We start from the raw sequence: 25,124 nt of genomic DNA, 5'->3' as shown, positions 1-25,124 counted from the left end.
TTGAGGATGATGAGCAGCTCCTAAGCTCTTAGAAAACAGCTGCCACCTACCTTCTTTGTTGTGCTGAAGTCAAAGACAACTTCTTTCTCTTGATCTCTCATTACAGGCTTTTGGGAGATATTTCCCACATACACATGACTCCGAATGACAGGCAACAGATCAAACGAGGACTCTGAGATCTTCTTCAGGGCTTCAGATATAGCTTTATCGTGGGACTCTACAGTTTCTTTGGGGTTCAGAGGCAACTGTGAATCTGTACTGGCAGCCAGAACAGAACCTGGTTCCTCATCAGTTACTGTGACTTCAGCTTGAGGGAGATCCCCGTGGGGTTGCTTATCATCCCCTTCTGAAGTGGCGCTACCTATTTCTGGTTCTGGGGATCCGCTGTCCAGGCGCAATCTTTTAGCACTCCTCGGTGTACACGCTGTCAATGTCCTTTTCCCACTTGAATCCTGTGAAGTCCCCAAATCTCTTAACTTATCCTGGTTACAGTCACCACCAGAGCTGCCTCCCGTTTTGACAAAGGCGGTTGACATGGAAGTGATTGCTTTGAACCCTGTTATAGAGCTGACTGGCCCTGGTAAATTCTGACGGTCAGCAGGCGGCCCCCGTGTGAGTTGAATATTCCCTTTAAGGATGTTGAGAGTGCGGGCTCTGGCAGATAACTCTGGGTACATGGTGTCAAGGATTTTAACAGAATTCTCCTGGGGCCCGGCCACAGCAGCATGGGCCGACGCACAAGCAGGCAGTCTGCCGGGCACAGGAAGGGCATGCTTTGGGGTGGTAGCACAAAACTGCAAAGGAGATGACAACATCCTCTCCCCGGCAGGTACAACAGATGGGGGCAGGGACATGCATGAAGGGGAGGCACGCCCTGGATCTTCCAGCAAAGGAGACACTGTGGATGGCACTGGGATCTCACACAATGGAGAAAGCTGGTTAGTAGGAGAGGTGGGTGAGGAAGGACTGGGACTCGATATCAGAGGAGAAACTGGGTGTGAGGCCCTGGGAGGTGTGGCAATCAAAGGAGCAAGAAGGGGTGGCAAAGGGGGTCCCACTTCCTGGCGTATTTTACTCAGAGTGTCAGCAGAACATTCTGTAGGGGTAGAGGTGTCAGCATTGGCCAGAACAGTCTGAGTTTGAGGTCTCTGGGTTTTTGTGTTACCTCTGTCCCCTGGAGATGACTGAGAAACTTCACCTGTATTAGTTTCAAGTCTGCCAGGTGCTGAACTCTTTATCGGTTTGCATGACAGATCTTTACTCGAAATCTTTGATCGATTCTTGTTTTTGCCAAATGGCTCCAGTTTCGAGTTATAATATGTGTGATCAGATGCAACAATCTGAGACTCAAAGATTTGATCATAAATTTCAGAACTAATCCTTATGCTAGGTTTAACAGGTCTATTCCGCAAACGACTTTTATCAAAGTTAGAACTCTGACCACTGCTGGAAATATCCTCTGGGGTGTCTGGAATATTACTGCCACATGAGGGCTCCTGAAATGGAGAGCCGGGGTGGCTGGTCTCTGGGGACTTGTCCTCCACAGAAGTGACTGAAACAAAACCAGCTCCTGGCTCTCCTCCACCTGGGGAAGTAGGGTTGTCACACAGGATAACCTGGTCCATCTCTGGCATGAGAGCTACCTCATTTATGATGGTCCAGTTGTCCCCCTTTTCAATGACTACATTTTGGTCCTTGTTTATCAGCACATTTATCACTTCAGAAGTCACCGTGGATATCTGACACTGAAATGCCCTTTCTTCCTCACAACCAGCACTATGCTCGGCTATCTGCTCGGCTCCTGAGTCGGAGCACTGGGGTGGGGGCTCTGCCAGTTCTGACAAAACTTCATCCCCACCATCAATCAGCCTGGTCACACCTGAGTTTCCCTCAGGCCTATCTTGGGTGTTTTCAATAGTAGATGCCCCACTAGTGGGAGAACTGCCCTTAGCGTCCATGCCAGCTGTTGATGGGAGTGGATCTGAAGGGTGCAGCGTGGAGCCACTTGTTTGCTGAGGTGAGACTTGTTCTTTTGTGTGTTCGGCTGTCAAGCTGTCCTGTATACTGAAGAGCAATAAATTACTAGCATCTTTTCCATCTGAGTCCTCATAGTTGGACTGAAGTTCTTGTCCAATCTTGGTGAGAACCTCGGACAATGTTTCCAAAGAACACTGAGTGAGCTGACTAGCATCCCTTAAAGGGCAATCATCTTCCTCTGATTCAATCCACTCTTCACAGGTTTTGAGTGTTTCTTCTTCTTCACAGAGTTCCTTTGTGTCCTTTTCTCCTGATATTTCACTTTGCTCTAATTCTCTGTTCATTGCTTTGTTTAGGGTTTCTTTGCTAGAAAATTCTGAAACAGAGTCCCCTGAGCTATAATCTCTTAACTGACAACTTTCAAGAAACATAGCCACTTCTGATGTAGACAGTTTGTCTATCTCAGAGAGCGTACTGATGTTGAAGTCCTGCAGCGCTGAGGCCAGACAGCCCACCTCTGCGAAAGGCCTGGTCTCCGTGGCACTAGCATCTGTAGCTCCCACCTCTCTTTTGGAGACCCTGGCAGCATCCCGCTGCTGGCTACCCATCATGGCTTCAGGCTCATTTTCACCCTCGCTGCAGCTAGGGGCCTCACTCTCCTCTACTTCGGTGTCACCACCCCCCTCCCGAATGCCTGTGTAACAATACAGAGGACCAGGAAGGCTACTTTGGGGGAGAACATGTGTCTCTTCATCTTTTCTGCCAACCACGGGTAAAAAGGCAGCGCCCGTAGTGCCTGGACCTTCAGAAGAGGCACTGCCAGGAGCTGGCGACGGCTGCTCCAGGGCCTTCTCTGGGTTTTGCTCTACACTAGGAGAGTCCTTTGAAATGGCCAGCACTTCACCGTCAGACCTGCCTGAGTCTTCACAGGACATTTCTTCAACAGGAAAACCTGACACTGCCATTTCTGTGGCTGGAGGAAACTTATCAGCACTCACCCCAGAGGTGTCCGGCTCTGTGGCATTTAGACATGGGCTCTGCTCCTGTAGCTCTGCCTGCACTGTGGGTCCCATCAAATTTTGGTTTGGGACTGGGATATTTTCAGAAAAGAAAGTTAATTTACTGTTTGCAGAACAATCAGAATTTTCTACTGGTAAAGAACCACTTGGAGAATCGGAATCTAATTTTCTCCAAGAGGTTGAAACGTCTAGTGAAGTCTTTTTTGTGGCAGCCACCTCCTCGATGTTCTGGGTTGTCTTCTGTCTTCCTCCACATTTTGTTCTAGGTGACACATTATCATTTCCTGTTGCCGAGGCAGGCTTGTTCCTACGTGGTCTGAAAGGTTCCGTTCTCGCACTCTGACACGTTTCAGGCCTGGCCTGCTTAGTGATAACTGACACTTGGTTAGGCAACAATGATGCTGACCCTCTATTTTCTAAGGATGGTATTGTCTTTTGTAACTGATGGTTGGTCTCTTGTCCATGTTCTGATGTAACTCTAAGTGTTGCTTCGCCACCTCTCCTTAATAGATCATCATGGTGCCAAGAAGTGCTTTTAACAAAGCCAAAACCACTCTTGATCAAGCCAGACTGAGCTTCTTCTAATGGTGTGAAATCTGACTGACCTGGTGTGTGCTCCACTCCTGGACCCTGGCTTTCACACTGTCCATCTTTCATGGCTTTCATAAATACTGACTGAGAAGGGCCACACAATTTGGTCATGCCTTTTACAATTTTTGTACAGTCAACCCCACTGCTACTCTGACCATGAAAATCTGATGCTCCCAGTTCAGGGTTCAGAGCACACAAGCTATTCTTCAGGTCACTTGCTCCTGTAGAACACTTTGGTGGCTCAGACTGCAGACCTGACATGATTGAAGTTCTAGCTTGTAACTTCTGTTCTGAATGACAACCTTCAGGAGAAATTACTTCAGTAGAAACATGTGTATCATGACCACACTTCAACCCAGAGGAAGACTGGGTATTACTGTAGACTGACAATGCTCTTGAGGTAGAAGAAAATTTGGCTTCAACATCAAGCTCTGTTGCATCCATTACATCACCTGCATCTTCTTCAGGTTCACGTGATTCTCCTAAAACAAACCCTTGAGTATCTTCTCTTTCCTTTCCTATTTCTCTAGATAGTCCTTGAAGATGGTCAGAAACTGATATACAATCTGATTCACAAGTGATTTCATTAGTTGTCCACTTAGTAAAATCGGATTTGGGTGATCCTCTCATTCTGGATAATGGGCTTCTTCCTTCAGATATCATGAGTTCATTTAATGGCCTCTTGCCAAGGGGAGAGTAACACATGTCTAACTTGCCGAGGGCCAGCTCCTTCCCTTGTGCGAGGCTGCCAGATAACTTCTCAACATTCATTCTTCCTGTGGGTTTATGAGGTGTTTCCTCCTCAGTGGGCACTGACTTATCCAGCTCCCTAACTTCTCTTTGTCTTTTTACCTCACCTAAAATGCCTCTTTTTGTACCACTCATGAATTGAGATGACACTGTCCAATGTTTCTCAGGAGCTAAGGACAATGAGGCTAAAGGTTCACTCATTGTTGCTGTGAATGTCCCACACCCAACTGTTGTCACTTCATTTCCTTCCAATGTCTTTAGAGCTTGGGTGACTTCATGTGTTTTGGGGTTTTCCTCCCATGTACCACTTCCTTTATTTTTTCTGGATGAGTCAAAACAATCCTGTGCCTCAGTTGCATCATCTTCTGAAACAGACTCAGCAGAATTTCTATGTTGGGCTGAGTCATTGTCACTGGAATCAGTATATTCTCCAAAGTAGGTTTCCTTAAAAAAAATGAGTTATACTAGTTAAGTAATTAAATACAAATTTAACCAAATATAATACAAATTAAATGCATTTTAAAAATTACATGCTTCCTGAAGAACTCTTCAGAGCACATATAGAGACAGGTAGTTTACTCTCTGGAATTGCTACAAGGGATTGGGAAGTCTCAACCACATGTAAGACACTGCTTTGCACTCTCCTAGAAGAAGCCCACCTCTCCCAGTCACCCTCACTCATACCTCTTCTCCTGTAACAGGTTCTTCCAAGTTTTTAGGCCACAAATGGTCTAGGGTGTGCTTTCTTCTCCTAACCTCCAAACAGTCCTATTTCTCAACTACTTTCCCATCTGCTGCCAAAAAGGCTTCCAATTCTTTTCCTCCACCTCCCAGTCACTCCTCCACACGTATCTGACTCACACCTGACTCGCACCCACAGCATTGCCCTCTACACACCAACTAGGCCCTTACTCGAGGTGACAACTCAAGGGCAGCTCTTGTCACACTCACAAGTGATGCACCTTGAATGCTGTTATCACCCAGACCTGCTCCACCCCTTCAATAGTGTTTGCAGTGACAGTGACAACTTTCCCTCCTGCCATCCTGTCTCCACCCCTGCTCCAGAAACCCTGCTGGACCCCCAACCACCTCCCTCTTGTACTAACTACTCCATCACATGTGGCTCACAGGTAAGCCAATACATCAACTGCCTGGCCTCCCTGTTCTATAAGGGAAAGGCAGTCTGGGGAAAAGCTGACAGAAACATTCCTATTAAAGAACTCTGTCCGCCCCTCTCGAGTTCTAGAATACAATCACCTGGTTTTCCTCCACTGTCCTGCCCCTGGTTTTCAATCTTTCCTCTTCCCTTTTTCTTTTTGGTCACATATGTACTGACAGTTTCTCAGGAATCAATCTGGGACCCCATCTCCCTCCTCTGCACTCTCACTGAATGACATTGCACAATCCCATGGCTTAAGCTGCACCCAAATGCTGATGTATCCTGAACATGTGTCTCACCACAGCCCTCCTCTGAGGCCATGTCCATAGATCTAAAATACATATTACAGATGTACACTTTAACATTTTACACATTATCTCCCCACCTAAGCAGGGCTTCTTAAATTTGTTATTTTTCAACATTCCTTTTTTTAAAATTTTTATTTATTCATTTTAGAAAGGAGGGGGGGGGAGAGAGAGAGGAGAGAGAGAAGGGGAGAGGAGCAGGAAGCATCAACTCTCATATGTGCCTTGACCAGACAAGCCCAGAGTTTTGAACCGGAAACCTCAGCATTTCCAGGTCAACGCTTTATCCACTGCGCCACCACAGGTCAGGCATTTTTCAACATTCTTGACTCTCCATTTCCCCTAACCACAGTGAACATCTCACCAACAGCTACTCATTAAACCTCATAACATTTTTCAAACCATCCCTACCTCTTTATAACTTTGATGGGTTAAGGTGTCAAGAACTAAAGAAACTGCTGATTAAATGATTTCCTTATTGATGCTCCTTTCCTGACTATCCCCACACCCTACCCATTCAGATAGGGACTAAAGTAAACTTTCAAATGAAAATCTATCATCAGGTTGACTTCTTGGATCCATCAAAAACTTTACATTACCTTCAGGATAAAATGGAAAGTCATCAGGGTACACACGGCCCTTCTAGACCTGGTATGTGTGAATGTTCCCCAGCATCAATTTTACCCTAGATCTATACTTATGTAAAGAGCACTGTAGCCTGACCAGGCAGTGGCGCAATGGATAGAGTGTCCAACTGGGTTGCAGAGGACCCAGGTTTGAAACCACCAAGGTTGCCAGCCTGTGTATGGGCTCATCTGGCTTGAGAGCAGGCTCGCTGGCTTGAGCATGGGATCATAGACATGACCCCATGGACACTACCTTGAGCCCAAAGGTCGCTAGCTTAAAGCTCAAGGTCACTGGCTTAAGCAAGGGGTCATATGTTCTGCTGGAGCTCCCCAGTCAAGGCACATATGAGAAAACAATCAATGAACAACTGAGGAGGCGCAACAAAGAATTGATGCTTCTCATCTTTCTCTCTTCCTGTCTGTCTGTCCATATCTGTCCTTCTGTCTCTGTCACACACATACACACACACAAAAAGAACAATGCACCTGAAACATCTCACTCCCTCTTCAATACTCAGCTAGGCCCTTACTTTCCAGAGGTATCTCCCACTCCTCCCCTCCACCTGGCCTCTATTCAGGACCAAGCTCCGTCTATATCTTCAGCAGAGTACACTTCCTAGCACTGAAGTGCTCTACCAAGGCTGTGTAATCACCTGTTTCTTATGGCCCAACCACCACACAAAATCCAAGTAAGTGGAAACTATACCCTATGTCACCTCTGCCTTCCTAGAGCTTAGCACGATGTCTAGAACACAACAGACATGCATTAAGTTTCCTGAATGAAGGAAGTAACTCAAAGTTATTTACCTGTTCCTTAAGCCAAAAAGAATACAACTGTTTCATTAAAACTAACTTCCTAAGAAATTATAATAAACCATTCTGCAAACACACAAAAAGATTATGAGTTTATAAAGTGAAAATGGGGAATTCAGAAAACTAGGTTAATATATATTATATACATGATTTTACCCATCTCTGGCATACTCCATGGCTGCAAAACTGTATTTAATTCATTCTATATCTGTTTAGTGCCAGACACGAGAGAGAAGGACAAACAATTAAGACACAGTCCTCCCACAGGAGACTTACAATCTGATTGTGGATAAAGACAAACTTGCAACCATAACAGAAAGTGAAAATGTCATACGAAACATGTTGGTCCTCAGGGCTCTGGCAGGCCTGTTAAATTCTCTTATTACTCCCTAATAAAATCTGATCTGAGTTCCACAAATGTTCTCCAAGTATGGCTAACATAATAGAATAGACACTGTGCCCACTTGGTGACTCAAATTCAAAGTGCAAACTCACAGGTGCAAGCAAAGAAGGTAAGGTGCCCTGACGTGGTAAGGACCCCAGAGGGGGTGATGGCACTGGAGACAAAAGAGGAGGGGGAAGTTTGAAGAAGTCAACTGCAGCTTGAAGATCTTCATCAAAAAAGTGATCGTGGTCTGGTAAGGCAGCACTTTCCTCATCATTCCTCTGCATTAGAGCCTCAGGAGGCCTCTCCTCACTGTGGTGAGCTTCTGCACTGGGCCTCTCTCTTCCCGCACTTTCCTGTGTGGAGAAGCCACCCTCTATCTCCACGGACATCTCTGGCAGACACGTCTGCACAGCAGAGGCTCTGGGAGGACTGCCTTCCACCTGGGTGGGTGTGTCATCCTCCCTGGACTCTCTGGGTCTGGGCTGTTCTTGGGCAGGTTTTGCTGTAGAAAAAAAGTAAGTACCAAGTATTTATAATATCAGGAAAACTTTTTTAAAAATCCCAACTTACTCTAACAGTTCAAAATGCTTGTAATATTACGTCCAAGTAAAAACTTATTTTAGAGAACTGATTCCTTTCTAAAGACTATCCTAAAAAATTTGAACATACTTCACATAAGCCTTCTTCGCTCCCAACAAACAGGATGAGAAGACAGGTGGATAGATGGATGGATGGGTGGGATACTCATGACCTCTCCACAGCATAAAGCACCCACAACAGTGTTACAGGTGCTGGGCCCTCATGACATGTGTACTCTCTTGGTGAGCCAGTAGTACCTACAACCGGTAGTACCTACAACCAGTAGTACCTGGGAGAAACAGCTTTGTGCATGAATGTTGGCAGGGAACATAATTTCCTGTCTAATAAGCGATCTAAAATCAAGCCTATCTTATGACATTTATACAATGCTCTAATTAAGGAACTAGGTCACATGAACACTTTTTAGTATAAGCAACAGAAAAGTTATTATAAAAAGCCAATGCTTTTTGTGTCTGGATTTTGGTGAACTGCAGTGGTGCTAATTATTAGTAAAGACATGTGAGCCCTGGGAAATAATTAGAAACATCTATTTGTATATTTGAAAGCTGTAAAAATATGTATTACAGAAGGACTCAGGACTCCTAGGAGAAGTGGCTGATACAGGGTTGGGGAGAGGAATACAAGCTGGGCCTGAAACATCCTGCAGTCTCAGAAAGTAAGGAGGTACTCAGAACACAAGGCTACACAGAAAGGGCCCAGGAGCCAACCGTAAAAACCAAAGCTGGGCCAATCTGAGTAATACATAATGGCAGTGCTAAATTATGATGCATAAAATAATACCCACGAGACTATACTGACAAATAAAAAAGTGAATGACTAAATAAATGGTAGAAAAGGGATAGTCTTTCTTATAGAAGAATTCCAGGTAATAAATGCAAAAGACATGAGGGGAAACACAACAAAATCTAATGGACAAAGTAGTCATTATAGTAAATAAGATCCACAAATGGCTGCTAAAATCAGTGGGCTAAGTTGCAAAAAAGAGTATTTGCAGAGTGTCAAAGAATCTTCCTGAAAATAATTAATAGCAACTTTACAATGGAAAAACCTGGCAGATGCCCCCATAAGCCAGTGACCAAGATTAACATCTCCACATCCCCTATTCCCAGGTACAGCACCCTAAATAGGCAGAGTGCATTATCACGATGGAGTTCTTCCCGTAATACATGGCCTCAACCGAATACGTGAAAACATCAGATAAGCTAAAACTGACAGGCTTTCTACAAAATCATCCACACTCTCTAAAAGTATAAAAAACACGAGAGACAAGGAAAGACAGATGAACTGCCAGGCTGGGGGAGATGAAAGAATGATGGCTAAATGCAATATGGGATCTTGGAAAGGAAAAATGACATTGGTAGAAACAGTTGAAACTCAGATGAGGTTTATTTCCATTAACAGTACTAGGCTAAGTATTCTGGTTTTGATTACTGGTGATTAAAAACATTAAACTTCAGGAAAGCTGGATGAGGGGTAATAAGGCAATTTTCTGCATTATATTTGTCATTTTCTCATATGAAAACAAACAAAAGAATATATTTTATGGTAGATATTTTCCATTCTACTTGAAAAAGCTAACATTAAGAAAGACTTAATCCTTGAAATAGTTTGTTTTTAAATAAACATATAAAAGTATTAAATGAAATGTCCCTTTTAATAGCTTTTAATAACATAAAATCAAGTGCTTATAATAAAGTAGGACCACTGACTAATACAGAAGACTGAAAAGGACACCAGGCTGCTTCTGCCTAAACAGAGAATAGGTAAATTCTACACTGAGGAGGATAATTTAGCAGGCGCAGGCTCCACCTGCTTATATTACCAGAGCTACTACCCAGGAGATAATGTGAGGAGAGACAGTCCCTTTAAAAGAACTACATCAAAAATTTTCTGTTGGCCTCACAAGTTCTGAAATCCACAAAAATGAGAATCATGAACTTGCCTACGAACGTTTTCCTTAGGGAACGTCACTTTAGAACCTGGGAGGAAAAACTAGGTGCATGTCTCTACAAACTTAGATCTTCAATATCTTTTTTTTTTTATAGCAGCAAATCTAAGAAACTAGTAAACAAAAAGAAGTTAAGAACTTTAATCTTATGCAAGACAACAATCTTCTCCCTTTCCACTGCAAGTGACTAATATCTAATTCCAAATCTTAAATTTTGAATACACTGTAACTGAGAATGTGGTAGAAAGCCTCCGTGACTCTTTACTGCAAATCAAGATACACCACAGATTAAGGCAAATCTCTGAAAATGTATTAGCTAAGTGTGCTGCAGAAAATAATGGGATATGAGTTTTTTACCTAATCACATCAGTATCCTAAAGGAGGCTACGAAGGCAAGAGTAGATTGTAATTAAAATTTCAACCAAGGTAACTAATAAGTTACACAAAAAGCAAGTTGAGCTAATTGGATAGATAGAACTCATAAAATGACTGGGAAAGCTGGTATGTCCTTAGTCTTCTGCACAGACCTGCCAAATACACCTCCACTGTGGGTCCTGCCAGTTTCTTTGAATGTTCTCCGATGAAAGCCACTATTAAAAATTAAAACCCAGGCCCTGGCCGGTTGGCTCAGTGGTAGAGCGTCGGCCTGGCGTGCAGAAGTCCCGGGTTCGATTCCTGACCAGGGCACACAGGAGAAGCGCCCATCTGCTTCTCCACCCCTCCCCCTCTCCTTCCTCTCTGTTTCTCTCTTCCCCTCCCGCAGCCAAGGCTCCATTGGAGCAAAGATGGCCCAGGCGCTGGGGATGGCTCCTTGGCCTCTGCCCCAGACGCTAGAGTGGCTCTGGTCGCAACAGAGCGATGCCCCGGAGGGGCAGAGCATCGCCCCCTGGTGGGCGGGCCGGGTGGATCCCGGTCGGGTGCATGCGGGAGTCTGTCTGTCTCTCCCTGTTTCCAGCTTCAGAAAAAAAATACAAAAAAATAAAAAAATAAAACCCAAATGCATTTACTGAGATTGGTAGAAGTCACACTGCAGTTTTATATAATTAAAAGTACCCATGCTAAGCTTGGTTCATTCTTTAGTAGAAACAGACAATAAAAACTAAAAGCAGACAATACCCATGGCAAACATCTCTACTTTCATGTACAATATGTACTTCTGGAAGCTTCTCTCTCACCTGGGACACATCTGCTCCTTTCACCAGGTACTCTGTGTGCTGTGTTTATACAGAGCCAGAGTTCCTTCAGAAGTAGTTTTACTTTTCCTGGAAAAGAGAATGAAGTATTAAAGACATATTAGTTGGCTCCATCTATGCAAGGCCAATAGATAGTCCTGTGAAATCAGGACTTATGAGGAATTGAGAAAACAAAGTAACTTAAACATCTTCCCAAGTCAGCCATTGTGAATAATTCAGTTAGCTGAATTAGAAAGATATTTTATGGTAGATAGAAAGACTGACAGAAAGATCTTTAATGCTCTAGCCAAATATTGATGGTTGAATACAGGCTTGGGTTTTGTTTGAGGAAAGAGGGAATACGGGAGTCAAAACACCAAATCTACATGTTGCTAATGGCTTCTACCACCTTTACATGTATGTGTGGAACAAATACAGCTTTGCCCTGTGCGTTTTACACAAGAGTGATACAGGATCAGGGAAGAAAGCAGATTTAATGGCTGATATAAGAGATTTGGGCTCTATGTATTCTGCAAAGAAAAAGAGAGCAGTATCTCCTCAGTTACCTGAGGTTAACAGAAAAGCCTCAGAGTCGATCATGCTGCAATCAACTTGGGGGCCTCACAGAGCACAGAAAAACCATTAGAGGTCTCAAGGAAAAAGGAGGTGGGAGATAAAATGTGTGTGCGTAAACAAAATGGATACGGAGAGAGAATTATACAAAGAAGCATATGCTTTTAAAAGCAAAGCAAAGCCTTGGAATTTTTATAAATTTTCAAACGGTTCTATCTGGATTCCTAAAACAGTTAAGAACCACTGGTTCAAGATGAAAGGTCAACAGTAGTTATAAGTAAGACAGACCCAATAAAGTTCACAGAACATTAAGAATATTAACTGCAGTATTAAAATGAGTTTAACATTAATATACAAATTAAAAAAAGAACCCTTCCAAAGCAAAATCTATTCATAAAAATATCAAAAGCTTGCGAAATCTGCAGAAAAAGCCCATACAAATTAAAATTCAACTAATAAGCTATAAGTATTAGGCAATTTCAGGCCACCTCAAAGTTCTATTACAGTTTCCTTGAACTTAAGTTCTTAAATTAACCTGAAGCACGTACTAAAAATACAGAAATCTTTAATCCAGTCTAGAGAGGTTAAAGCCAAGGAATCAAGAATTTTGAGTAGGTCAACCTGTGGAAGCTGGTGAACTGCACCACATCAAATAACAAGGTTCAGAGAGACAGGAGCAGAGGGGAGGACAGAGGCATCGGGTGGGTTTGAAAAGCGGGACATTTCCAATATCCCCTAAGACAATCAACCTCTGAACATTGTCATGTGAGAGGCACATCCATTTTTGAGTTCCAAATTCTGTGATTCAAGCAGCTTATCTACATTGTGATTTAACCTACCCCAAAGCCTGCTTCCAAACACTGTAATCCCCTTTGCTTAAATGACCTGACCAGGATCCCTGCTTATTACGTATACCCAAAGCAGCAAACAAGGAAACCTTGAAAAAAAAGAAAAAAAGTTACTTTTCTATTCTTATGGAGGCTATTAACCAGAGCTACACCTATTCAAACTGAGCACTATTTCATTAATTCTAATCTACAAAAAAGTTACCATCCCCAGCAAAGCAAAAAAAAAAAACTTCATTGTGTCTTCATTACTTGAGAAGAGAAAACCTCATAAACTGAACCACACACACCTTATTCTTTTAAAGCACTTCCTTTATCAAAATCTAAGGCATCTGTCAATACTTTTGGACTTTTCTGTTCCACTGATTTGTCAGTTTCCACATAAATATATTTCTTTAATCAAAATATTTACTTAATTATGTTTTAATATCTGCTCAAATTTTTCCTTTTCAAAAATATTATTATTCTGAACACTGAATACCTATTCCTCCAGATAAAGCTTCACCATCTGCTTGTCCTTTCTCATATAAAACCTCAGTGAGATTTTAAGTGAGACCGCATATTTCTGAATACATTGGGGGAAATCCATATCCTTATCTGGAGTCTCTCAATCCAGGAACATAAAATGTTCATTTACATATTCAGGTCTTCATGCTCTTCAGGAGTGCTTCTCAGTTAACCTCAAAGGCATAGCATACTGCTTTTAGGTCTCCTAGATACTGCTAGCTCTGTTGCCATCTGAGAATGGGTTGTTCTTATTCCATTCCTGCTCTAATAGTTACATGGCATGTGTGATCGATGTTTATATCTACACTGTCCCACCTCCTACAGTTGTATTTTCCGGCTGAGACTTTTCAATTTTCTAATCATATCATTTGAAATTATGACAATTCTGACTGTTCTTTATTAGTATATACAGCTCCTAGTCTTTTGTTTACTCTCCCTCACTGCCTGAGGCCTCGCATATATACAGAACAGAGATATAAGCACCCTTGTCTTGTTCCTGACAGCAATGTTCCTGTCTCACATTTCTCAAGTGCAAATTATTTTTTTTATTACATCACCAAATTTTTTATGAGGAATTAGTGCTGAATTGAGACAATTTTTCTCCTAACCAACCAGTTGTTGCAGTATTCCTCAGAGAAATTCTTAAGAATTTGTCTGTATTCTCAATGACTAGTATAGATTTGAGTTCTTATAACCCCCTAAGTGACAGAAATCTGAGTCTTGAGAATGTGTATATATGTTATTCTTAACTGATTGTGGTACAGGAATATGCTAGTCTAAGAAAATAAGACAGATAGCACTGCATATTTTTCTACATTCTGAAACAAATAAAATAATAAAGACATTCATTTTCACTGAAGGCTTTACGGAACTCATCTGTAAGCCACCTGGATCTTCTATGGTGTTAGAGATTTAACTAATTTTTTTACTTTTATTTCTTCCAGGTTACTTTTCTGATAATCAGATAATACTCTGAGTCAAATTCAGTATGTTTTCATAGAAAATTGCCCATTTCATTAACATGATCAAGTCTGCATATAAATTTGTGAATTAAGATTCTCCAACTATAATATAAATTTTATGTTTATTATAATCATTGTAACTTACATCCTGACTCTGAAGATTTTTGTATATATTAAAAAAAAAAAAAAAAAAAAAAAAGATTCTCCAACTATAGCCCTGGCTGGCTGTCTCAGTGGTAGAGCGTCGGCCTGGCGTGTAGGAGTCCTGGGTTCAAATCCCAGCCAGGGCACACAGGAGAAGTGGCCATCTGCTTCTCCACCCCTCTCCTTCTCTTTCCTATCTGTCTCTTTCTTCCCCTCCCGCAGCCAAGGCTCCATTGGAGCAAAGTTGGCTCGGGCGCTGAGGATGGCTCCATGGCCTCTGCTTCAGGTGCTAGAATGGCTCTGGTCGCAACAGAGCAACGCCCCAGATGGGCAGAGCATTGCCCCCTGGTGGGCATGCCAGGTGGATCCCGGTCGGGCGCATGCGGGAGTCTGTCTGACTGCCTCCCCGTTTCAACTTCAGAAAAATACAAAAAAAAACCAACAACAAAAAAAGATTCTCCAACTATAACTTTATAGCTTTCAATCCCTGATGTTGTTGGATTTTTATTCCTTTCTTTCTTGATCAGACTCACCAGTATTACAAAGAACCAGTAACTGGTTTTAAGGGTCTCAAATCAATTGCTTACTTTCCTGTCTCATTAACTTATGTTTTCATCTTAATCAACTGTTTCTTCTATTTTCCTGAGATGTCTACTGTATATTCCTACCTTCTAAATCATTCATTTTCTGTAATTCTTGCTTTCTAAAATAATCAATGAAGACCACAAATCATTCCTTTGAAATACCATATTGGCAATGCCTCAAAAATTTAATAAATACTGCCTTCTTGTTGTTTATTTCCAAAACAGTTTAGTATTTACATTTTTATCTTGTTATCCAAGAGGAATTTGTTTGGTTTATGTGTTTACACTTATCAGACAGATAAAATTTTGGGGCATGGGAAATATTTTTACTAGTATCTTATTAAACATCAATATCTTAGTGTTTTATATAATATTAGTAAATAGTCAGCTTTTACATGTTTTATTTTATATTATAGGATTATGGTTTAAGAGTCATATTATATGTAAATCATCAATTTTGCAGTTATGATTCAAATTCTATCTCCTATTCTGTCTGTATTGCTATTTATGAGAAACGTAAATCTTCATGAAACAGATTTGGCCATTGCCCCTAGAATTTCCAAGTGTTTTACATGACATAGTTTCATGCTCTTTGATCCATGATAGCAGTCTCTTCTCTGTAAACTGTACCTTTAATCAATCTAGATATTCCTTTTTAATCCATGTAAACTCATTTCTATGCTTGAATTATTTTTTACCTTACATTACAAATTTCAAGTTAGCATTTGCTTGGAATTTCTCCATTCATCCCTTTATACTAATCTTTCTACTTCACTTGATTTTAAATGCATTTCCTATCAGAGATGGAAATCATACACAAAAGTCATGCTCAACATTGGGAAGGCCTTTGCAATATAAATACCGTATCTATGCTCTGCTCTGGGATGTTTCCTTCTATTATTTCTTGATCACCTTCCTCCTTCGGCTCTGTTCTCCTGAGAAGACCTAACAGATGACTACATATTATGACATCCAGCTATATACTCCAGATTCTTATCTTTTCTCTAATACTTTTTATTTCCTTGTTCTTTTTTACCATCTTCTCAGAGATACCCACAATAGGTCTGCTATCTTTTATTTGTCCACTGAACCTTTCAGTCTTTCTAGTGGGTATATTTCTACAGTCAGATTTTTAATGGTTCAGAACCTCAACTCCAATTTTATAGTAGCAGCCTATGTACATGCTCTTAGACTGCTTCTAAGGATACAACTCAATTTCTAATATTTTATGTGGTTCATAATTTCATACTGTTTCCTCAGGGACCAGCTCTTCTTGAGTTTTGGTGCTTTTTTTCTTGCCACTGCTTTTTCTCTATTTTGGATGAAAGTTTAGGCAGGACATCTTTGATAACCTGAGTATGTTTCCTCAGCCTACATTTTTAGTCCTATACTCGCAGTAAATGTAGGTTCTCACTCATTAGCCTATAGAACCCTGCCTTCAGGTGGGAGACAAAGTAAACTCTGTTGTGAGGACTTACATGGAATATATACGGTCTACTGGAAAGTTCTGTCCGTTTTTGGAATAAAACAAAATACAAATTTTTCTTACCGTCAATAAACTTTATTAAATAATATAATTGCCATTATTATTAATGATTTCTTGCCAGCATGAGGGCAATTTGTATATCCCATTTTTGAAAAATGTTTTATCTTTTGATGCGAGAAATTGAACCAGTGCGTTTGATATCTTCTTCATTTTTGAATTTTTTGCCCTTCAAAAAATTTTGTAAGGACAAAAACAAGTGATAGAGGGTGCTAAGTCCGGGGAATATGGTGGATGCGACAGAATTTCCCAGCCTAGTTCTGCAATTTTTTGAGGAGTCCTCAAAGCAGCATGTGGCCTGGCATTATCATGATGCAGTATGATGTTCTTTCTATTGAACATTGTCGGCCTCTTTTCTTGGACTGCTGTCTTTAAATTATTCAGTTGCTGACAATACTTCTCTGAATTGAGCTTTTCGTTCGGTTTTAAAAGCTCATAATGTATTGGTCCTCGAACGTCCCACCATATACACAACATTCTCTTATTCAGAGTCAAATTTGGTTTAGAGGTGGAAGGGCTAGGTTTTCCAGGTTCACAATATGCCCTTTTCCTTACGATGTTTTCGTAGGTAATCTACTTTTCATCCCCAGTTATCATCGGGTTCAAGAAGGGCTCAATTTTGTTCCGAGCAAGCAGAGATGTGCATATGACGACTCAATCATCCAAATTCTTCTGACTTAATTCATGTGGCACCCATCTTGAATATTTCCACACCAATCCTATCTTCCGAATACGGTCCAAAATGGTTTGCTGAACTGAATTAAGCCTTTCTGCAATCTCCGATGTTGTCAGAAAAGGATCTTGCTCCAACATGGTCTTAACAACATCGTCATCGATCAAAGATGGTCGCCCAGAAAGTGGCTTATCAGAAAGGTCGAAATCACCTGTTTCGAATTTTTCGAACCATCTTCTGCATGTCCTATTAGAAACTGTACCTTCACCAAACACTTTCAATAAATTTCTACACACTTCTGTAGCATTTCTTCCTTGTTGAAATTCGTAAAAATTACAGTGGCGTAAATGAACTTTATCAGTAGTCATGGGTACACTATCGCTTCACACATAAGACTAACGTGAATCAACTTTGTTTTAGTTAATTTGCTACGTCAGTATGTATACATTAAGTCAGGGGTCTCAAACTCAACTCAGCATGTGGGCCGCAGAGCAAGATCACAGCCGTTCGGCGGGCCGCACTAGGTCTACAAAAGGCAACTGTTACGCAACACTTTTCTCACTGTAGTTGAAAACAAAAAAAAACTCAGTACAACAAGCACAATCGTACCTGCAGTTTACTCAGTGTCACAAAACGACCAGAAACTGTAGTTCACATCACAATGCTGTTAACTAAGCTAATATCTAGCTAGGATGCTAGAGAAATGAAAAATACAAGTAGGCCCCTAGGCTTACTTAATTTTATCCAAAATATTTTGAACTTCATGGATTAGTCTGCGAGCCGCACAAAATTGTTCAGCGGGCCGCATGCGGCCCGCGGGCCACGAATTTGAGACCCCTGCATTAAGTGATAAAAATAGAGAAGCACACATGCGCCAAATAAACATGTGCTTACGTGTCGAAACTTGTTGTGACAGAAACGGACAGAACTTTCCAGTAGACCTGATATAAACATCTCAATTCCTGGGACAAGAAACAGCTGTCCTTCAAAGTAACCATAATTCCCCCACTTTTTCCAGCACTTTGGGTGCCTCTCATGGTGTAACTAACACTTGAGACAACTGAACTTTGGGTCACAGTCTGTGGACAAATGTCAGAAGCTATTTCTGAACCCTGCAGTTGCACACTTTCACCCCTTAATCAATGGTGTGGAAATGCGGCTCTTGTGCGCCTCCCCCCCACCCCGCCACCTCTGCTTTGAGGAAACACAGGGATTCTATTATAAAGACTTACTTTTTGAGGTTGCTATTTTCTCTGTAATTTGGGATTTAATTACCAACTGACACCAACTGCTTTACATTTCCTCATTAATTTCTCCCACTAGTGCTAAACTTTAAGTATCAAGAAGAGCTACATTTCATTATCTGCCATTTTTACTGGCATTTGAAAGGAAGGAAAGGCAAAAGTAGACTCAGGCAGCCTTTTTTAAAGTGAAATCAGCACTGCCTAATATGTACATCTCTTTCAGACGTCAAGTAATAACAAAGAAAAGCATTCAAGATACATTTTAAAATTGGGAATTAAACCCATCAAGGTTCATAGCTTAATAATCAGCAGATTTCTAAAGACTTTATTTATTTGGAAAAAGTAAAATGCACAAAAAACAATATCCCTGCCCTCATAGTGAGGAAAGATAAAAACAAAACAATTTTACTTGAGAGAGTAACACGTTTTTTGAAGAAAATAAAACAGAAGTAGGAACAGGGAGCAACTATAGGAAGGGGGTGGGAGGGCCAGGTTGGAAATAGTAAGGCCTGAGAAGAGCCAAATCCTAGAGCAAACCTGTCAGTTAAAAAGAGAACATTAAATTAAACAGCTGACTATTACCTGGGAAAGTCAAGTGTTGTCCAGCACTCATTCTCAGCAACAGCTATTACTAAGTCTCACTTTCCACACATAAGAGCAGGAAGAATGAAGTCAAAAGCACACAAATTATGTATCAGTGACTGTGATAAATCAGTGCCCAGGCAACCGTGAAATGCTAAAGCCTTAAACCACGGGAAAAAAATGATCCCATGCTATTAAAAATATATATATTAAATGAAGAATAAAAGGATAAAGGAGACTTCTGGAGATACTCTACACTGTACACAATAATATAGGTGGTTTTAATAATACCTATTTAGAAAAATACATTAGTGACATACAAACACCATTATTTACATTTTAAATTCATTTCTAACAAAAAAGAGAAGGTTGACAGAGAAGAAACTCATAATCCCCCTTTTAAAAATAGAGAACAAAAACACCAAGAAGAAAAATAAAAGAGTACACGGTGCATAAAAAAAATATTAAAGTGAAAACCCCAATTTCTCAACTTCCAGGGTCCTGTCTCCTCATCTACAAGATCACTCAAGGATAAAAGGTGCACTTGCATCTGTAATCTCCTTGTGATTTTTGTGACTACCACTTTACTTTTCCTTGTAACTTTTGGACTTCCCTAAATTATTCTTCTGCTTTTTTTTTTTTAATTTATGTATTGACTTTAGAGGGAGAGAAAGGGAAAGAGAGATATAGAAACAGTGATATGTTCCTGTGTGTGCCCTGACCAGGAATCAAACTGACAGCTTCTGCACATTGGGATGATGTTCTAACCAACTGAGCTATCTGACCAGGGCTGGTCTTCCCTCAATTCTTGTCTTCCAAAAATACACTTACTCCAGTTTTCCTGACTGACATTAACAATTTTTATTTGAGACCTAATAAATTTAAGAAATTAACTTGATAAATTGTAAACTAATCAAAAAACTACTTATTTATTGGAAAGTGTGGAAATTATATCTAATTTATTTTCATTACCCAAACAATCCTGCTTTTTCATGCTTTCTTTCACTGTTATTTTTTTTCAGTTATTTTATCAGACAGTATGGTGATAAAATATATAGATTTAATGAAGACATGACATAAGACACCATGAAAAATCTACTAAGCCCTGGAACTGTTGCAATAAGAGCAACAAGCAACCCCCAGACCACTAAAAGTAGTGCACAGAAATAAAAACAGAACTTGGAATATACTTACTTTTATCTACGCTTCCGTAAGAATCACTTGAAATTTGTGTTCCAATATGTCTCAATTCTAAAAATGTAGGGAAAATACACTTAAAAAAGAATACTATATATCAAAACAGAATTTTTATGTAAGCCAGTAACTTAATACTCACCTTTTTCATTTTTCTGTTTAGAAAATTCATCAAGCCTTTCCTGTGAAAACAAAACATTAACAATGTTTGCAAAGTACAGAAGTGCAGCCATTCTAGACCTACTGTAAGGGGGCGGCCTGATGGGCACTGCTGGCTGTTTTCAGCGGGGACCTCCCTGCTGATTCCTGCATGATTAGGACGCTGCATTTACAAAGGACACGAAGAAGCCCTGAAGTCAGAAATTTAACACGTGTGTACTGTTATCTGTTACCTGTGTCTTCTTAAACTCCTTTTCAAGTATTTTCTTTTCATTCCTTAGTTGCTTGAAGTCCTGCGTTTGCTTGACAGCAGCCTCTTTATTTTAGAAGTGAAGGGAAGAAAAAACATAATTTACGAACTTTATAACTATCATTAATAAAATATTCAAAATCTAATCTGAGAGTTTTTCTCATTTGTTAAAACTTTGAAAAAAATTTGTAAAAGATTACTGTTCTTTCAGTATTTTATCCACATGGTTAAATGCAGAAACACTTTAACTTAAAATATTATCTCTATTATCTATAAAACCATAGTACTGGCACAGGCCCTTCTAAGAATTCTTTGCAATCTCAGCATAAGCCAACCCAAATCCTCTAGTCAGGCAAGAATCCAACACGCACAACCTTTAGAGAGGGGGAAGTTATGTCCCCCTCCACCTTGTTCTTCAACAATCAGCAACATTCAAGGTTTACAGATTTTAGAACTGAAATTTTATCTTAGAATACAGTTAACACCATTCTCTTTATTTGAGAGAAGGGACAATCTCCTCTATGCTTACGATACTGTTATTCTTTTTTGGAATTCCTTTCATAGAGCTAATAGTTCTGAGTGCTAATACCTTTATTACAGATCTACAGTGGATCCTCGAACTTCACTGAGGGTAGGGGTGCCGACCACCAAGTAGTTAAAAATCCTCATATAATTTTGAATCCCCAAAACTTAACTACTAATAGCCTACTATTAATCAGAGGCTTTACCAACATAAATAGTCTCTTCACACATGTTGTACGTTATGTGTATTATATATTATGTTCTTACAACAAAGCTAGAGAAAAATGTTAAGAAATTAATTTTGATTCCTGACCAGGGCACACAGGAGAAGCGCCCATCTGCTTATCCACCCTTCCCCCTTTCCTTTCTCTCTCTCTCTCTCTTCTCCTCCCACAGCCAAGGTTCCATTGGAGCAAAGTTGGCCCGAGTGCTGAGGATGGCTCTATGGCCTCCCTCTCAGGCACTAGAATGGCTCCAGTTGCAAAGGAGCAATGCCCCAGATGAGCATGCTGGGTGGATCCTGGTTGTACGCATGCAGGAGTCTGTCTCCCTGCCTCCCTAATTCTCACTTCAGAAAAATAGGAAAAAAAAATTCATAAGAAAAATATATTTATTTACAGTTTTTACTGAAAATACTCCATGTGTAAGTAGACCCACAGAGTTAAAACTCAAGTGTTCAGGGTAAAATGTACTTTTAAAGCATTTTTATAGCTGTTCACTGAATCTTCAGCCAATGATACATTCCTGTTTTTGGTTCTGAAGCAAAGTCTGTGTACACTCTAAGCAACAGTATTACTGACTACTTGAATACTGTATTTCTCTATGTGTAAGACACACTTCGTTTTCCTGAAAATCTTGGGGTCTAAAAACTAGTTGCGTCTTATACAGTGGTTCTAGGTTTTTTTGTTTGTTGTAGTTTTCTGAAGTTGGAAACAGGGAGGCAGTCAGACAGACTCCCACATGCGCCCGACCGAGATCCACCCGGCATGCCCACCGGGGGGCGATGCTCTGCCCATCTGGGGCATTGCTCTGTTGCAACCAGAGCTATTCTAGCACCTGAGGCAGAGGCCACAGAGCCATCCTCAGCGCCTGGCCAACTTTGCTCCAATGGAGCCTCGGCTGCAGGAGGGGAAGAGAGACAGAGAGGAAGGAGAGGGGGAGGGGTGGAGAAGCAAATGGGTGCTTCTCCTGTGTGCCCTGGCCGGGAATCGAACCTGGGACTCCTGCACACCAGGCCGATGCTCTACCACTGAGCCAACCAGCCAGGGCTGGTTTTAGGTTTTTTTACTTCCATTTCCCATACTTGTTTTTGTGCTCATTGTTGAAGAGTGATTCTTCATCATACACAGATGAGGACAAGCTAATAGATGGGAGTTTTGACAGTGATAAGGAGCTGTATGAATTTTATGATGAATAAAACTTGCGTTCAGTAACTTTACATAATCCATTTCTTTTCAAATTTCGGGCCCCAAAATTAAGGTGCGTCTTATACATGGGGAAATACGGTATGTTCATACACAATCACTATGAAAAGTAAATTCTCAAAAAACACCAGAGTAACAATCCTTTCCCAAATCATTTTAACAAGCCTGAGTATTTCTTTACCTGATTATTGCCCTACTGTTTACTAGGGAAAAATATTTTATGACATGAAAAATAAAGGCTACACTTTTGCTTCAAAAGAATTGTTTTAAAAGCTGCTTGTAGCCTGACCAGGTGGTGGCGCAGTGGATAGAGCGTTGGAGTGGGATGCGGAAGACCCAGGTTCGAGACCCTGAGGTCGCCAGCTTGAGCGCGGGCTCATCTGGCTTGAGCAAAAGCCCACCAGCATGAACCCAAGGCCGCTGGCTCCAGCAGGGGTTACTCAGTCTGCTGAAGGCCCACAGTCAAGGCACATATGAGAGGGCAATCGGTGAACAACTAAGGTCTTGCAACGCGCAATGAAAAACTAATGATTGATGCTTCTCATCTCTCTCTGTTCCTATCTGTCTGTCCCTGTCTGTCCCTCTCTCTGACTCACTCTATGTCTCTGTAAAAAATAAATAAAAAATAAAAGCTGCTTGTAGTCTCACAGACATTTCAGACCTCTTTAAAAACATTTCCATGAATACGTATCTCCACATACTAGCAAAAGGTGGCAATATTTAGAAAGAACATAGTACTATCATACTTACTGCTATACTATCAATTCTGCAACAACCAAGTCAAAGGAAAAAATTGTTAACAAAATATTTATAGAGTTATGGTCTAAAAACATCCGGTTCAATCTAGGTAAACTGATGACTAGATATATTGTCTTTTATCTATATGTCCTGATCCAACTAAATTTAAATCCTTCCTTCACACTCGAAACGAAAAATATACCATTCTCTGAAGCAGATACAGTATGATGAAAGAGCAAACAGCAGGGTCAGTAAGCCACAGCAGGTAAGAGGATAGCACAAGCCCACACTGGAATAAAACATGGGCGGGGGATGGGTCTGGCAGAGCCCCGCTCGTCTCTACTGGATGTTATTTCCACATCCCAACCACACAATGGAGGAAGAAATCAGAAGAAAAAAAATTTTGCATTCAATTCCTGAAAAGGTTTTTAGATACCCCACGAGAACTGACTGGATCCTCCCATGGCCCCTCTGCACTCTGCCTACTCAACATGGACCAGAAGCCCCTAACCAAACAGTGGAGTGTGGGGAGGACGGAGGACAAAGTGACCATTTCCCAAAATAAGGAATTTCATGCAAATCTCTCCATGGGTGTTGTCATAACTATCTAAATACATCAAGTTTTTTGGTACTAAAAATAGCAACCTTCTCTACTAACCACTGATTTCATTAGAAAAAAAAAGAGAAAGCCCCATGAGATTTAACTTTCAAAATTAAATTTTTCTTCTTATATCTGCCTAGACCGGGGGGGGGGGGGGGGGGGGGGGTTGCTACAGCAGAATGAGTGAGCCCTTGCTCAAGCCAGTGACCTTTGGGTTCAAGCCAGCGACCATGGGGTTATGTCTATGATCCCCACGCCCAAGCCAGCGACCCTGCGCTCAAGCTGGTGAGCCCGTGCTCAAGCTGGTGAGCCTGCACTCAAGTTGATGAGCCTGTGCTCAAGTCAGCAACCTTGGTTTTGAAACTGGGTCCTCTGCGTCCCAGTCCAACACTATTCACTGCGCCACCGCCTGGTCAAACTCAAAATTAAATTATTTATAATACACTTTGTATTAATTAGTTCCTGCTTTTTATAGTAAAAGTATAGGCTGCTATTATTTTGAGTGCAACAACATTTTAAGGATTTGCCACATTCCATTTTTATGCTACTTTCTAGTAACTGAAAGGAATCTAGTAATCAAATTTTTTCCAAACAGTACCCTTAATGCAATACCCAGGGATGCACCACCAAAACCATAGCAACTCCACTCTCAATCAACTACTACAACCTCTTACAGTTATCAGTGAGCAACTAGATAACAATAGTGCCAATTACCTTCCAGCTTCTTCACCTTGGCTTCTAGTTTCTTCTTCCTAACAATAAAATTTTTGTGTTAAAATGATCAAAAGTAATATATATACATATACATGTATGTGTGTGTGTGTACATAAATAACAAAAACTATACATTACAGTTTGTAGTACATTTGTTTTTAATTACTGAGATTTATATATATATCAAAGTAAATGTCAGTCACAACGAATATCACCCATCAACCATTAAAGCTACCAGAAATTTTTCTAAATGTAGAGCAAACCTATGAAAAAATAGTACACTGTTTAGTATGTAATAGTTCTAAAACGGTTTAAAGAAATCTGTCTTTTTCTCCCTGAACTGTAGTGGCCTCATCTGTGAACCAAGCTGATGTGTTCAGATGGTCTCCTGGAGTCAGTGCAGCCTCTAGGTAGCTAATACTACATTTGGAAGCATGGATGGCAGGAGTGCTCACCGCACCACCGTGATAGGCCATGGCTGGAGATGTACACTTGTTTTAGGATAAATCTGAGTCAGA

The 25,124-nt window shown here is 40.8% G+C and overlaps 1 protein-coding gene across 1 annotated transcript in view; it reads right to left on the bottom strand.

The window, feature by feature from the left end:
* The window catches only part of ICE1 (interactor of little elongation complex ELL subunit 1), a 63,751-nt gene that overhangs the window by 21,738 nt on the left and 16,889 nt on the right, over positions 1-25,124 (bottom strand). The window contains exons 7-13 of the mRNA XM_066243410.1: positions 24,608-24,645; positions 20,592-20,674; positions 20,342-20,381; positions 20,200-20,256; positions 11,352-11,438; positions 7,736-8,130; positions 51-4,781 (exon numbers count right to left, since the gene is read on the bottom strand). Coding sequence (XP_066099507.1) covers positions 51-4,781; positions 7,736-8,130; positions 11,352-11,438; positions 20,200-20,256; positions 20,342-20,381; positions 20,592-20,674; positions 24,608-24,645 — 5,431 coding nt within the window. The remainder of the gene's footprint in view (positions 1-50; positions 4,782-7,735; positions 8,131-11,351; positions 11,439-20,199; positions 20,257-20,341; positions 20,382-20,591; positions 20,675-24,607; positions 24,646-25,124) is intronic.

The sequence above is a fragment of the Saccopteryx bilineata genome, chromosome 1 (assembly GCF_036850765.1).
Source record: "Saccopteryx bilineata isolate mSacBil1 chromosome 1, mSacBil1_pri_phased_curated, whole genome shotgun sequence".
Taxonomy (NCBI): Eukaryota; Metazoa; Chordata; class Mammalia; order Chiroptera; family Emballonuridae; genus Saccopteryx; species Saccopteryx bilineata.
The sequence above is the reverse complement of the archived record's forward strand: the minus strand, read 5'-3'. Positions and strand labels throughout refer to the sequence as shown.